At 53.8% G+C, this 13535-nt stretch overlaps 1 protein-coding gene across 9 annotated transcripts in view; it reads left to right on the top strand.

Moving 5' to 3' along the window:
• RAP1GAP2 (RAP1 GTPase activating protein 2) overlaps positions 1-13535 on the top strand; it is a 197691-nt gene that overhangs the window by 118802 nt on the left and 65354 nt on the right. For 2 of the 9 annotated variants that reach the window (XM_070394807.1, XM_070394806.1), the window contains exon 1: positions 6804-6889. The exons of the other annotated variants lie outside the window; for them this stretch is intronic. In XM_070394807.1, the coding sequence (XP_070250908.1) occupies positions 6863-6889 (27 nt within the window). In that variant the 5' untranslated portion in view covers positions 6804-6862. Of the gene's footprint in view, positions 1-6803; positions 6890-13535 lie in introns of those variants that run through there. 9 annotated transcript variants of the gene reach the window in all.

Below are 13535 nucleotides of genomic sequence, written 5' to 3'. Positions count from 1 at the left end.
TTTGACACATGGTTTATGGGGAAGAAAGCTGTTCAGCATCAACATCCCCACGTGGCTGTATATGTATAATTAGGCTGTTGGAGCTTGGGGAGTGACTGTTAGAATCGCTCGGGACCAAAGCATTTATTTAGGTAATCATTAACTAGAAGATTGGGAAGGCAGAGAACATACAATTTGCAGACGTTCCCTTCCCGCAGGTTAGCCTGAAATGAACCGCCCCGACAATCTCCCTCCTGCTGTCTCCCTCTGGGGAGGAGAAGCCTGGGGTCTTTTAGGGGCTGCCAGAGCCCAGGTGGGATGGCATCTCTCAGGGCCACTGGTAACCCCCAAAGTTTTCCCAGGACTTCCTTTCCCCTTTGCTCAGCCAAGCCCTGTGGCACAAAAACACACATTGATTGAGTGACTCAGTTCCTAGTCCAGCGCCTCTGATGAGCTGATTGTAACAGTCAGTCTCTGCGATAAACGAGCCACTGGCTTCAGCGAACTCCCAGTTATCTACTGTCCGGGGTGGAGGGGTGTTAACAGGCAGAGCTCAGGTAATTGAAACTCTGGCTTAAAGAATCTCCAAACCTTGCTTTTGCCACTGACTGACAGCGTGGTGTGGGCTGGGGGAGGGGGGAGGGGCGGGGATCTGTTTTCCCGCCTCACCTTGGAGCAGAGGTCGCGCAGCATCTCCTAGGCAGGAGGGTGCTGGCGTCGCCAAGCGCTGGGCAGTCAATGGCCTGCGGCTGCTCATAGGCACCCAGTGGTCCCTCTGGGGTGACAGCTCAGCCTCCATGGAGGGGCAGGGAGAGCGGCCACCTGCAGAGCCTGTAATGAGTGTGGAAACTGAGGCACAGAGGTAGGAGAGGCCCATCGGGAAGGTGGGTAGGTGTGTGGTACATGCCTGGGTATGTGGCGCCTCCTGCTTTAGAAATGGTGTGAGCGCGCGTCCTCTCACTCACCGAGTTTCCCCAGCAGCCCCGGAGTGAGCTGGGTGGTGAGAATGGCGTGAATCGTTATGTTGGAGTTGAGTGAACTGAGCTCCGGTCACAGCCGAGTGACCGGCAGGGTGACAGCCTCTGGAGTGGCAGCTGGCTGGTTCCTGCGAGGACGCTCGACTCTGCAGGGAGGGCTGTGGTTCTCCCGTGGGCAGGGGGAGCTGGCGGTAGGACTGCTGGGCAGGGGGACAGCTGCTGAGATAAAGGACAGGAGCAAGGCCTTGGGCGGGGGGACAGGTTCCACGTTCGCTCTGTGATGGGTTCTCTCCGAAGGAGCTCCCTCAGCCTCTCTTCTCTCCCAGGCACGAGTCAAAGCCAGGATACGGGGAGGAGGCTAATAGGTACCAGGTTCACAGAGCCTGTTCCTGCAACTGACTGGGTGGAGGGAGAGGTGCAGAGGTGGTGGCCAGGCTCAGGAGGCTTCTGCTGCCCCAGCTGCAAACCCAGAGCCTGGGCTGCTGGGCAGGGCTGCGCTGTCCATTGCGGGAGCTAGCAGGGAAGTGGGCAGGACTGAGCTGAGGAGAGCGGGAGAGGGGAAGGCGGTGATGTGAGAGGGGAGGTTGGACAGCGGCCTGGTCTGTGCAGGAACCTTGCCGGGGGAACAAAGACCACCCGAGTGAGAGAGGGAGGGAGCCACCTCTGATACCCAGCCAGACGCCCGCCTGCCAGCGCCAGTTAGGAGACAGTACAGAAATGGTGCACGTAACCCCGCCTTTCGGGACAGGAGCCTCTTAGGGAAGCTGAGGTTTTCTGGAGGCTGACACTGCCGTGTGCTTCTGTCCTCAGCCCTGGGGTTGCTGTACCTCCTGTTCCTCAGGAGAGGCACAAGCAGGGGCCTGCGCTTCTTGCCTGGGCCCAAGTGTGGCCACTGGTGAGACCAAAGCCAGGCTGACCCCTCCTCACGCTCCTGCCTCGGAGCCTTTGTCCAGCTGCTGCCGCCCCTGAGCCTGACCCTCCAGGTCAGCCTGTTGCAGGCCTGTAAGTGTTGCTTCAAATACCCCGATGAGATGCACAGAGCTGTCTTTAGAGTCCCCCACTGTGAGGGTCAGACCTGAGGCCCAGCCCATTTGTGGGGAAGACTGGACGTTTCAGGCCACAGACGGGAACTGAACTAGGAGCTCTGCCCAATTGCACCCCGAAGCTCACCTTAGGAAGCCTCCAAGGTGTAGACACCGCGGTTCCTTAACCAGTGCTGGGCCAGGGACACGTGTCACGCCCTGTTCCAAGGTAGGGGCAACTTGGGAGCAGGCTGTTTCCTAGAAAATGGGGCTGGATTGCTCAGGGCAGCCACGTTCTCACAGCACCCCCTGCAAACACCACGGGGCTCCCGGCCACACTCCTAACAGCGGATGGTGTCCACTGTCCACTCTCCACCTTCACCCGGTTGCGCTTTAGGCTGATGCAGGGCTTTACAGTTCACAAAACACTTCCTGGAGCTCTTCTGCTTCTCACGGCCACCCTGGATGAGAAGAAGTATTTTGCCCACTTTATAGATGAGAAAACCGAGTCTTAGATACATGCACTGCTCCCCTGAGCCAGCGGGTAAGACGCAAACTGGAGGCTTGTGCTCCCAAGTTTGGCGTTCTTTCTGTTCCTCCAAGAAATAATTACCGAGTACAGATAATTACTGAGTGTCTCCTGCTGTTTCTCCTCCTCTCATGTAACGTCTCTGAAGTCGGGTTGCGTTTCACTAGTAATAGCAGCCATAGCCTGTGATTGGCGGTGTTTTTGCTTTGTTAGTGGGGCCTAACACAGTGTGCATCTTACAGTGGATGTCATTTTATTTATTTATTTATAATTTTAGTTTTTTTATTGACTTCCGAGAGGAGGGGAGAGGGAGAGAGATAGAAACATCAATGATGAGAGAGTATCATTGATCGGCTGCCTCCTGTACGCCCCCTACTGGGGATTGAGCCCACAACCAGAGCATGTGCCCTTGACCGGAATCGAACCCGGGACCTTCCAGTCCGCAGTCCAACGCTCTATCCTCTGAGCCAAACCGGCGAGGGCTGGCTGTCATTTTAGACCCATGAAGCTCGGTGTGTGTGAACTGGGTGTGTGTGAACTGAGTGTGTGCAGATGTAGCTCCTGCCTGTCAGGGGTTTTCAGTCTCGAGGGACGATCGCAGTCCCAGCCACTGACAGAACACAGACTACGTATGAACCCAAAGCAGGCCCAGTGCCCTGGGAATTCTGGCTGCGGGGACTCGGAAGGACGTTCGGAGGGGATGGGTGGGGTTTGGACCCTGCACGCCCCGCTTCTTGTGCTCAGCCAGCTGGTGGGAAGGGCAGGCCCAGTTCCCGTTCGTGTGGCTGTTGGACACGTGGACGCTGGAGGCTTCTGCGTCGCTGATGCTGTCTGTTGACCTAGTTCTTTAACGCTCGGCCTCGGTTTCCACAACTGTCCAGCGGGGACGATGACTGCCTACTATGAGGAACAGCTACGAGAACACATGGGAAGGACTTAGTCAAGGGCCTGGCACATATGGTGAGAGCTCAGTTAGTGCCAGTTACTCCCAGCGTGACATTCTAGAAACTGGGCAGAGCGGGCCGACCTCTGTTGATCAGCTGCTGTCCTTGTGTTGGGTGCGCTCACGTTTGTCACCTCATTTCATTTTCAGAAGCACCTGGGAAGGTGAGGGGTGGCGCTTGTAATTTTATAAATGATGGGAGCTGGCCCCTCCCCACCCCCGCTCCGCCACCCAGCCGGCTGGTGGCCGGGCTGGACTCCGATGCCTGTCTGTCCGATTCCCAGGCCCGCACTCTTTTGACTGGAGCACAGCTGCTGCTGAAATTACAGGCGAGCGAGCAGGAAACCCTGCTGATGCCGGGCCCTGCTTCAGGCAGGGGATGTCATAATCAAATCATTACCCTCGGGCGGGCATTCTTAATAGTGGGTTTTCTGCTGTCAGAGGGAGAGAGGGCTCATTTGACAGAGGGGAAATTTGCTCAGGCCTCCCCCTCCCCCGCTCCCGCCGCTGCCTGTGGAAAGCGGGCACTTTTGCCTCAGCAGAATGGCCGTTTGTCTCCCCGACCCTCATTCCTTCTTTTGTGCTTGGCTGTGGTCTGGCCTCCCTCTCCCTGGCCTGTGGGCTCTCTCCCTGTTTTCGGTGCTGCTACCACTGCTGCCTGTGACCCTGCCATGGGCCGTGCGTGTCTGTCCTGCCTCTGAGTTTAACACAGGCAAACACACACCTTCCCTCCCCTCCCCTCCCCCTCTTCCTCTCCTTTCTCTCAGAATGATCCTCTTTCCCCCCTAGAACCTGTGGCTCTGCGATTAACAGGCTGTGTGACCGTAAGCGGGTCAGTTAACTTCTCTGAGCTTCAGGCCCCACCTCCTCCCCAAATAGATAGTCATCAGAGTCCAATGGGAGGCACTGGGAGTGAATCCTGGGCCTGGGGATTGGCTTTCCCACCCTGTATCCTTCGATGCAGGACTTGATTCCCTTGTACCCTCTGTGGCCTTAGCTGCGAAACGGGGAGAGTAACCATTTTCTGGAAAGTCTTCTTTGCAGTACAGCCATTGCCTAACTCCTGCGTGTCCCTGCACTGCTTATCCCCGCCGCTCCTCCTCTTTCCTTGGGTTGTCATTGTTGAGTTCTCTGATTGTCCTAGTCACCAGGTGGAAGTCAGTTCCTTTGTTCAGTTAGTTATTCATTCAGCAAGCACTCAGTACCTACCTATGTGCCGGGAGCAGAGGTTACAGATGAAGTGCGGGAAAACAGACACATGAAAGAAACAACAATACAAAGAGATCAATGATTCGATAGGGCACCCGTAGTACAACCTGGGGGAGGGGTGGAGGCCAGGAAGGCTTCCTAGAGGAGGTGATCTTCAAGCGAAGGCCTACAGGAGTCAGACAAAGGGGAGTGGGTAGGGGAAGGGGACTGAGACTGGTCTTTGTTGGGTCTCCAGCCCCAAGCCAGTGCCTGGACCAGAGGGGATCAGTAGGTTAGTTTCCTGTCTCTTTCCTTCCTCACTGCCTCAGTGCATTCCTGGGCCCTGGGGTGCTGTGGACAAGGGGGGTGCAGACATATTCTGGATATGGCATGTCCTGGGGAGCAGGCTGCAGGAGTGGGCATGGCGGGTAAGAGGGGCTCTGCTAAATGACTCCCTGGCTCTGAGTGGGAATGCAGGTGAGCCAGAGCCAGTGTGGGAGGGATCCAAGTGGATGCTGAGGATGCAGGGGCCTGATCCTGAGAGAAGGGCTTATTCAGGACAGCCCAGCTGGGCCCCCTTGACTGCATCCCTTCTCCTAATGTGATCTTTTTTTTTTTTATTAGAATTTTTTTTTGAGAGAGAGAGAAGAAGGGAGAGGGAGAGAGATGGAAACATCAATGATGAGAGAGAATCATCGATTGGTTGCCTCCTGCATGTCTCCCACTGGGGATCGGGCCCAAGACCCAGGCATGTGCCCTTAACCGGGAATCGAACCGTGACCTCTTCATTCATGGGTTGACACTCAATCACTGAGCCACTCCTGCCGGCCACGCTGCCTTTTTTTGAGGGATTTAAAAAGTTCAATTTTTTCCCTTTCTGAGTTGGGCGTATTGCTCTCCTCTCAAAGCTGGGACAGGACCGAGAGCATGTGCTGTGTTCATTAGTGTTGGAAAGAGACTCTGAGCCCCAGGTGAGCCCTGGCCGAGCTCCAGGGCCTGGCCCCTCACTCCCCACACTTGTGCTCCTGTTAACAGCACGGCTCTTAAGCGCCTCTGGGCCCTGAGCCTCAGATGCTGTGTGAGTCTCCCCAAGCCATGCACTCTCCTTCTTTTTAATTTTCCTTGTGGGATGGCCACAGGGCATGAGCACTGCTCTCTTTTTCAAAGAACATAAAAACTTTTTTTTTAAGCCAAAGTAATACAATGCAATGATTAAAAAACCCAAACCCAGGCTGTTCGATAGTTCACTATGGCTCTGCCCTCGACCCCCTCCCCAAGCTTCACCCGCAGTGGAACCACTGCGTACTGTTTCAGCCCTTCTTCAAACCTTTGAGTGAGACATTTTAGGCTCCGAGAGGCCCGCATGAATGCACCAGCTTGCTTTCTTTTAGTGCTTTGTTTTTATTCTCCTGACACATAGGGCTCCCAACTCACAGATGGGAAAATTGAGGCCCCACGCACGTGGGTCTGCCTTGAGTCCCACAACACGTTAGGTACTGGGCCAGAGGTGGGCAAACTTTTTGACTCGAGGGCCACAATGGGTTCTTAAACTGGACCGGAGGGCCGGAACAAAAGCATGGATGGAGTGTTTGTGTGAACTAATATAAATTCAATGTAAACATCATTACATAAAAGGGTACGGTCTTTTTTTTTTTTTTTTTTTTTTAGTTTTATTCATTTCAAACAGGCCGGATCCGGCCCACGGGCCGTAGTTTGCCCACGGCTGTACTGGGCCCACAACACGTTAGACACGTGTACTGTCCTCAGGTCTTGTACTGTCCTGTGCTCCCGTCCTGCCTCCCTCCGGCATCGTGCAGGCCATTAGTGTTGGGAACTCATCCAAGGTAAGGATGGGAGGGCGGGACTGCTTCTGCGCCCTGACCGTCCTCGGCCCCCAGATGAGTCTCTCTTACCACCTGCTGGCATGGTGCCTCTTCCCATGGAGGGACCTCTTGCCTTATAACATACAATGTGTGGTGGCTTCACCAGCCCTGGGCTCCCCAGAAAAACAACATTGGCCAAGGAAGGGTCAAAGGTCAGGGCTAGTCAATGTGGCATAACAGCTCCGGGCGGACACCCAAATCCTGCAGTTCCTTGTTTGATCTTAAGGAAGTTGTTCAACGTCAGCAGCAGCAGCAGTTGGGTGGTAGCAGCCACACCTACCGTGGTGCCCAGGCAGGCAGACAGGGCCCCCCGACTTGCAGGGCACAGGCCCTGGTGGAAGATGATGGATTTCTTAAAGAACCTGTTGGTGAGTGTCCCGGGCTGTGGAGGAGTGTGGGTCCGGGGTCCCCCTGCCTGGAGTGGTAGGTGGCGGTGGAGCCAGGGCCCCTCCTGCTGTCCCTGGCAGGGAGCCCCTGGTGGCTGGTGGCCTATCATGGGGGCAGGGAAGCGGCCTGTCACTCAGGGGAAGGAGGAACAGACATCAGGTCCAGAGAGAACTGTGTGTGGAGGGCGACCTGGGAGGCCATGGCACAGGGTCAGGGGCGAGGGCCTCCCCCTGGCCTGGAGATCTGAGGTGGGGGTCCTGGCACGGGACTGGGCAGGGCTCCCCTCTGCGCTCCTCTGGCAGGGCTTCTCGGCCCTGTACCAGCGCCTGAGGGGACCCGTAGCCAGGTGCAGGCTGTACGCAGGGGCGGGCGGGGGCGGGGGGGGGTGCCAAGGCGAGAGAGGGAGGGACTCTGCAGCCGGGCTTCCGCCTGGCTGCAAACACTCAGAGCTGGTCCGGCCAGCCCTGTGGGGATGTGAGGTGCCCGGCGTGGCCCTGGCAGGGGACTGTGTCCCGTCTCAGAGCCTTGGAGCTGTGTGGTTAGTGTGACACTCGGGGGTGGTCTATGTGATGTTCCTGGCTGGCCTGGAGAGTCAACGTACTTTGCTGAGCAAGATTGTGCCAGGAGGCTCTGTGGGTCCCTTGCTTCAGCTCCTCCAGGCCCTTTGTGCCCCTCCCGGTGACCACGGGGGCCCCGGGCTGACTGGGCCAGGTCAGGACGGTAGGATCTTCCTCATTCCCAGACCTGCCTGCTGCAGCCGGGGGTGGCCTGTCCCTTCCCTTCTTCCTCCCTTTGCTGTGTCGTCCTGCTTTCTCTAGGGGAGCTGAGCATGACAGGTTAGGGGTGAATGTGGGGGGTGACAGGGCACTTGTTTGGGGTTGGGCCAAAGAGTTCCCCAACCTCAGGCTGTGTCACCACTGGCTCCGGACAGGGAGAGCCTGGTGTCCCTCTCACCAAAAGGAAATGGCCTGACCCTGGTAGGGGTGTGGAGGGGTACACGGCAGGGTCTTAACTTGGGGACTGATGTCACCCGATTTGTCTTTCAGAAAGACCATGTGGCTATTGTATGGGTAGTTGGTTTAGGGCGGTGTTAGTATGGAGGCCAGGAGCCCAGTGGTGGGGCTGCCACATGGTCCCCGTGAGGGACAGTGAGAGATGGTGGGGCAGGGGAGCTGCTGAGAAGTGCTCAGACTTGACATCTCTATCTCTATCTCTATCTATCTATCTATCTATCTATCTATCTATCTTAATCCTCACCTGAGGATATGTTTTATTGATTTTTAGAGAGAGAGAGAGAGGAAGGGAGAAACATTGATGTGAGAGAGAAACATCCATTAGTTGCTTCCTGCATGCTCCCCAATTGGGGATTGAACCCACAATCTAGGCATGTGCCCTGACTGGGAATTGAACCCGAAACCTTTTGGTATATGGGATGGTGCTCCAACCAACTGAGCCACCCGGCCAGGACAGTCTTGGGATATATTTTGACAGTATGGAAGATGGTTGGTGGGTTGGAAGTGGGGAATGAGGATGGAGAAATCAATGATGACCCTCAGGGTTCTGTCCTGAGTGTCAGGGTGGGTGGAGGATGGGAGATGGGCTGGGGTGGAGCAAGGTGTCTGAGGGAAAAAGTTAGGGAGCCTTCTGTTGAATCTGAGGTGCCTGTCAGACATGCATGTGAGATATGGAGTTGGCAAACTCAGATAGGCCTGGACTTGAACCTGGCTTCTGCCTTTTCCGTGTTCGCTGTGGGTCAGTTGCTTAACCACTCTGGCCCTGCCACTCTCTAACCCGCCTCCCTGGGCTCCTGTGAGGCTGAGGGGGTGGCATTTGTGAGGTGCTTGACTCAGTGCCTGGCACATCACGGGTGCCCAACAGCGGATACCTGGGGGCTTCCTAGAACTTGGCTTCTATCATCCCATTTTCTAGCTCAGAAACATTCAGTGGCTCCCTATTGAACAGCTGAGCTTGGAGCGTGTGTCTTGTGGGCTGTTTTGGCTCATGGGTGTATTTTGTTTGGTCCACATAGAGACCTTTGAGCATTCGGATTGGTTATCAATGTATAAGAATTGGGAGCGTTCACATTCAAATTTGTCTTGAAAAGTTGAAAACTCTGGTTCCACCGAGCTTGTATTTCTGCTTGCAGCCCGGCTGCAGATAAGCAGCAGCTGCCCCTTTAAGAAAGGGGCGTGTGCTCTTCAGTTCACCATTGTTCCACCCCCCCCCCCCCCCCACTCTTAGGTCATCCTTGTTGTTGAGCTGAAATTTACAGAACATAAAACCAATCACTTTAAAGTGAACAGTTCAGTGGCATCTAGTACATTCACAAAGTTGTGCAACCACCATCTTTCTCTAGTTCAAAAACGTTTCTATTACCCTCCCATAAAACTCCCTTAAGCAGTTACTCTTCCTTCTCCCCTCCTTCCGGCCGCTACAGCCAGGAAGCTGCTTTCTGTATCTGTGGACTTACCTATCCAGGATATTTCGTAGAAGTGGGATCATACCACACAGGGCGGTGCAAAAGTAGATTTACCGTCATCCATACGGGAAATAATACAATAATTACTAAATAATAATACAAGAATAAACTCTGTGCTTTGCATATTCACAATTGTAAACCTACCTTTGCCCCACCCTATAGGTAAGCATAATGTTTTTGAGGTTCATTCACATTCTAGCATGTATCAGTACTTCATTCCTTTTTTTTTTTTTTTTTTTAATTTTCACCTGAGGATATTTTTCCACTGATTTTAAGAGAGAGTGGAAAGGAGGGGGAGAGACACATAGAGAGAAACATCAATGTGAGAGAGACACATCGATTGGTTGTTTCCTGAATGGTCCATGAGAACAGGCCTTGACCAGGGCTAGGGATCGAGGCTGCAACCGAGGTAGGTGCCCTTGACTGCAGTTGAACCTGGGACCCTTCAGTCCTCAGGCCAACGCTCTATTCACTGAGTCAAACTGGCTAGGGCCCTACATTCCCTTTTTATGTCTGTATGATACTCCATTGTGTGGATATACCACAGCTTGTTTTTCTGTCCATCCGTTGATGGACATTCAGTATGTTTCCATGTTTTGGCAAGTGTGAATAGTGCTGCTTTTCAGTGTACGAGTGAACAGCATTGGTGTACATGTATTTGTTTGAGTAGCCCGGGCTATTTTCAGTTTTCTAATTATAGCCATTCTAGAGGGCATGATGTGGTCTCTCACATGGTTTTTTTTTTTTTTGCATTTCCCAGCAACTAATGATGTTGAACATCTTTTCATGTGTTTATTATCTGTTTGTATATTTTTGGAGAAATGGAGAAATGTCTATCAAATCCTTTGCCCATTTTAATTGGGTTTGTGTTTTTGCTATAAGAGTTCTTTTTAGAAAATATATATTTTATTGACTTTTTACAGAAAGGAAGGGAGAGGGATAGAGAGTTAGAAACATTGATGAGAGAGAAACATTGATCAGCTGCCTCCTGCACACCTTCTACTGGGGATGTGCCCGCTACCAAGATACATGTCCTTGACTGGAATCAAACCTGGGACCCTTTAGTCTGCAGGCTGACGCTCTATCCTCTGAGCCAAACCGGTTAGGGTAAGAGTTCTTTATATATTCTGGATTCTAGACTCTTATCAGATGTACTAGAGGCCTGCTGCATGAAGAGATTCATGCAATAGGACTTCCTTTCCCCTGGCTGCTGGCACTGGTTTTACTCCGGCACCCAGCACTCAGGTCTTCACTCTGGCCGGACTCTGGCCAGAGCCGGCCCTGGAGCCGTGAGGCTTTCGCTGCTCCGCTGGCCCCCGAGCTGTCAGACTTCGCTCCACTGCTTGGATCCTACGTATGCAAATTAACCGCCATCTTTTTAGGTTAATTTGCATACTCTCCTGATCGGCTGGTTAGCGTATCGAAGGTACGGTCAATTTACATGTTTGTCTATTATTAGGTAAGATGGTTTGGAAATAATTTCTCCTATTCTGGTGGTTGTCTTTTTACTTTCTTGACAACGTCCATTTCTTTGATGAAGTCCAGTTTAGTTGTGTTTTTGTTGTTTGTTTCTTATGGTGTCATATCTAGGAATCCATTGCCAAATCTAAGGCTGTGAAGATTTACTCCTAAATTGTCTTCTAAGAGTTTTACCGTTTTAGCTCTTAGGGTTAGGTTGCTGCTTCACTTTAAGGTACTTTTTGTATTTGGTGGGAGGTGTAGGGGTCCAACTCTTCCCTCTGCTCAAGGGTATCCAGTTTCTCCAACATCACCCACTGTTAGGAGGTGTTTGATGTTATTTGCCTGGTACCTGTAGTCATTTGCATTTTAAAATCCTGCCTTAGAGATTTAAACATCAGTCTGTTGAGTTTTTAAGATGTCTTACAAAAACACAGTCATCCTTCCATTCTTCCTCCTGTGTGTGAATGCAGCTCATTGTTGGAGCACCCGTTAAGGGTAGGGTTGGCTGTCCAGGGTAGGGGGTACAGTCTGTTGCCAGAGAACAGACGGTACTTACTGGCAGGGACACGGGCCTATCCAGGCCTGGGACTCAGCCTCCACTGTGGCTTCATCCTCATCTCGCTGGGCAGAGTATTCGGTCATTCATTAAGCAAGCGTTTCTTGAGCATCTACTATGGCCCAGGTGGTTCTAGGCCCAGGGATACAGCAGTGGACAAAATAAAGAGCCCTGCTCTGGAGGATCTTGCGTTCTTTGCCTTCTTGTGGGGAATAGCCCCGATGTTTTCCAAAGGCTTTGGCAGCCAGACCGGAGACCAGCTGGCCCTCACCCTACCCGCCCTGAGGATGGGGACACTGAGCCAGCAGCAGAGCCCAGGCATGCGGTGTGCACCGTGGTTAGGCAGCTGTAAGACATAGCGGATGTGGCTCCCAATGGGGAATGTGTTGTGAGTTCCTAGCTCCCCCAGCTTTCCAAAAATCTTTCCAGAACTCTCCAGAAATCCTTTCCGTGTGATGTCTTCCTTCCCCGTGGGGATGAGAAACTTGCTCTGACCCCCGTTTTCCTCCCCCCACCCCCAGTGCTGCGCAGCCCACATCTCCATCCCATTTTCCTGAGACCTGTGTGAGGTGAAGACACCTTGTCCTCCGTCCTCGTCTGCTTTAGTGTTTCTCGTTGCTGTTGACATGCCGTTGCCCCTGGTGTGTGTCCTGGATTCAGGTGGGCAGGGACAGGAGGCAGTGGCTGCTGTGTAGGAGCCTGGTCAGTGTGGGATGCTATGCCCGGCTCTGCAGACCGGCTCACGTTACCCCACCACAGCCCTGTGGTCCCCCTGTTAGCCCTGCTCCGAGGTGCCAGCGCTCAGACAACATTGTCCTGTGCTGTGAGCGGTGGTGGGTGGCAGTGGCTCTGCTGTCCTGGAACATGCCATTGCCTCTGCTCCTTCATCAGCTGGGCAGGGCCAGTGCCAGAGAGCAAGTAAGGGCATCAGGAAGATTTCTCAAGACTGGCCTTGTGATGCCTGCTCTCATTTGCTCCTGCTACCTCGGACCTCCTCCACCATCCCCCCCCCCCCCCCCCCCCCCCCCCGCCCCAAGAACTCGCTTTGCCCTTCCAAGGGGAGACCGAGCAGTTTCTATATTGGGAGGTGAGGACGACAGGGGTTGAATCCAAACTGAACCCCGGGGACCAGCCTGCAATTTCCTTGGCTGGGCGCTCGCTCTGTGATTATTTCACAGCCTACTTGACTACTGGCTGTTACAGGGGAGCCCATGGGGGAACGCTGGCCGGGGTTCTGAGTGGAGTGGCAACAGCTGTTGCTAATAATACATTAGACAGCTGAGTGGATGCTGCTATTGATGAGGAGGCCGGATTACATTTCTCGGAGACAACCCAGTGCCTGGCTTCCTGATGGAGGGGGAATTCCCTTCTAAAGGATGCCCCGGGCAGGACTCGACTCTGTCCTAAAGGGCTTGTGGAACCACACAAGTGAGTCAGTCGGTGAGCATTTATTGAGTGCCTGCTGTGTGCCCTTGGCTGTGTGCAGTAATTTCAGGGGGTGTGGACCAGGGTGGGTCCGAGTGGCCAGAGCCACGGTTCCAGGCTGCCCTGAGTCACCCGGCGTCTGGGTGGGAAAGGAGACTTACTTTGTGCCATGGCTGGAAAGTTCAACCAGCCACCGAGAAGCAGAGCCAGCCTGGCTGAGGTCCGGTTGCCACTGGCCGCTTTCTGCTCCCTGGCACTGTCCTGGCACAAACGGTCCATCCCGTGCGTCACTCGGGGCTGAGGCTGAATCACGGCGCTTCTCTCTCACCAGCTGTGCCAGCCCCTGGAGCGTCTTCATTCGGGAAACACAGACCCATTTTAATGCTAATTTAAACACCCGTTTCTGGGAAAACCACTGATGTCAAGAAAAGCCAAGTGTCCCAAATCAGGAAAAATGAATCTAAAACTCCTCGCCGGTCCCCTGACAGGACAGGGCCCGTTTGCAGAGCGAGCTCTCCAATAGTTCCTTCTGCTATTTCCTGAGCGCTTGCTCTGCACCAGGCCTTGGCCCGGCACTTCTTGTCCTCGCTCTCACTTCATCCTCATGTGAGCCCTGAAAGGCAGGGTTGACACCTCCCGTTTCCAGGTGAGGGGACTGAGATTGAGTAACTTGCCTCATGCCCCACAGCTGGGCACTAGCAGGTGG

Source organism: Myotis yumanensis, unplaced genomic scaffold (genome assembly GCF_028538775.1).
Source record: "Myotis yumanensis isolate MYYU_CA2020_CCGP unplaced genomic scaffold, mMyoYum1.0.hap1 SCAF_16, whole genome shotgun sequence".
NCBI classification, from domain to species: Eukaryota; Metazoa; Chordata; class Mammalia; order Chiroptera; family Vespertilionidae; genus Myotis; species Myotis yumanensis.
This window is presented reverse-complemented; position numbering and strand designations above follow the sequence as displayed.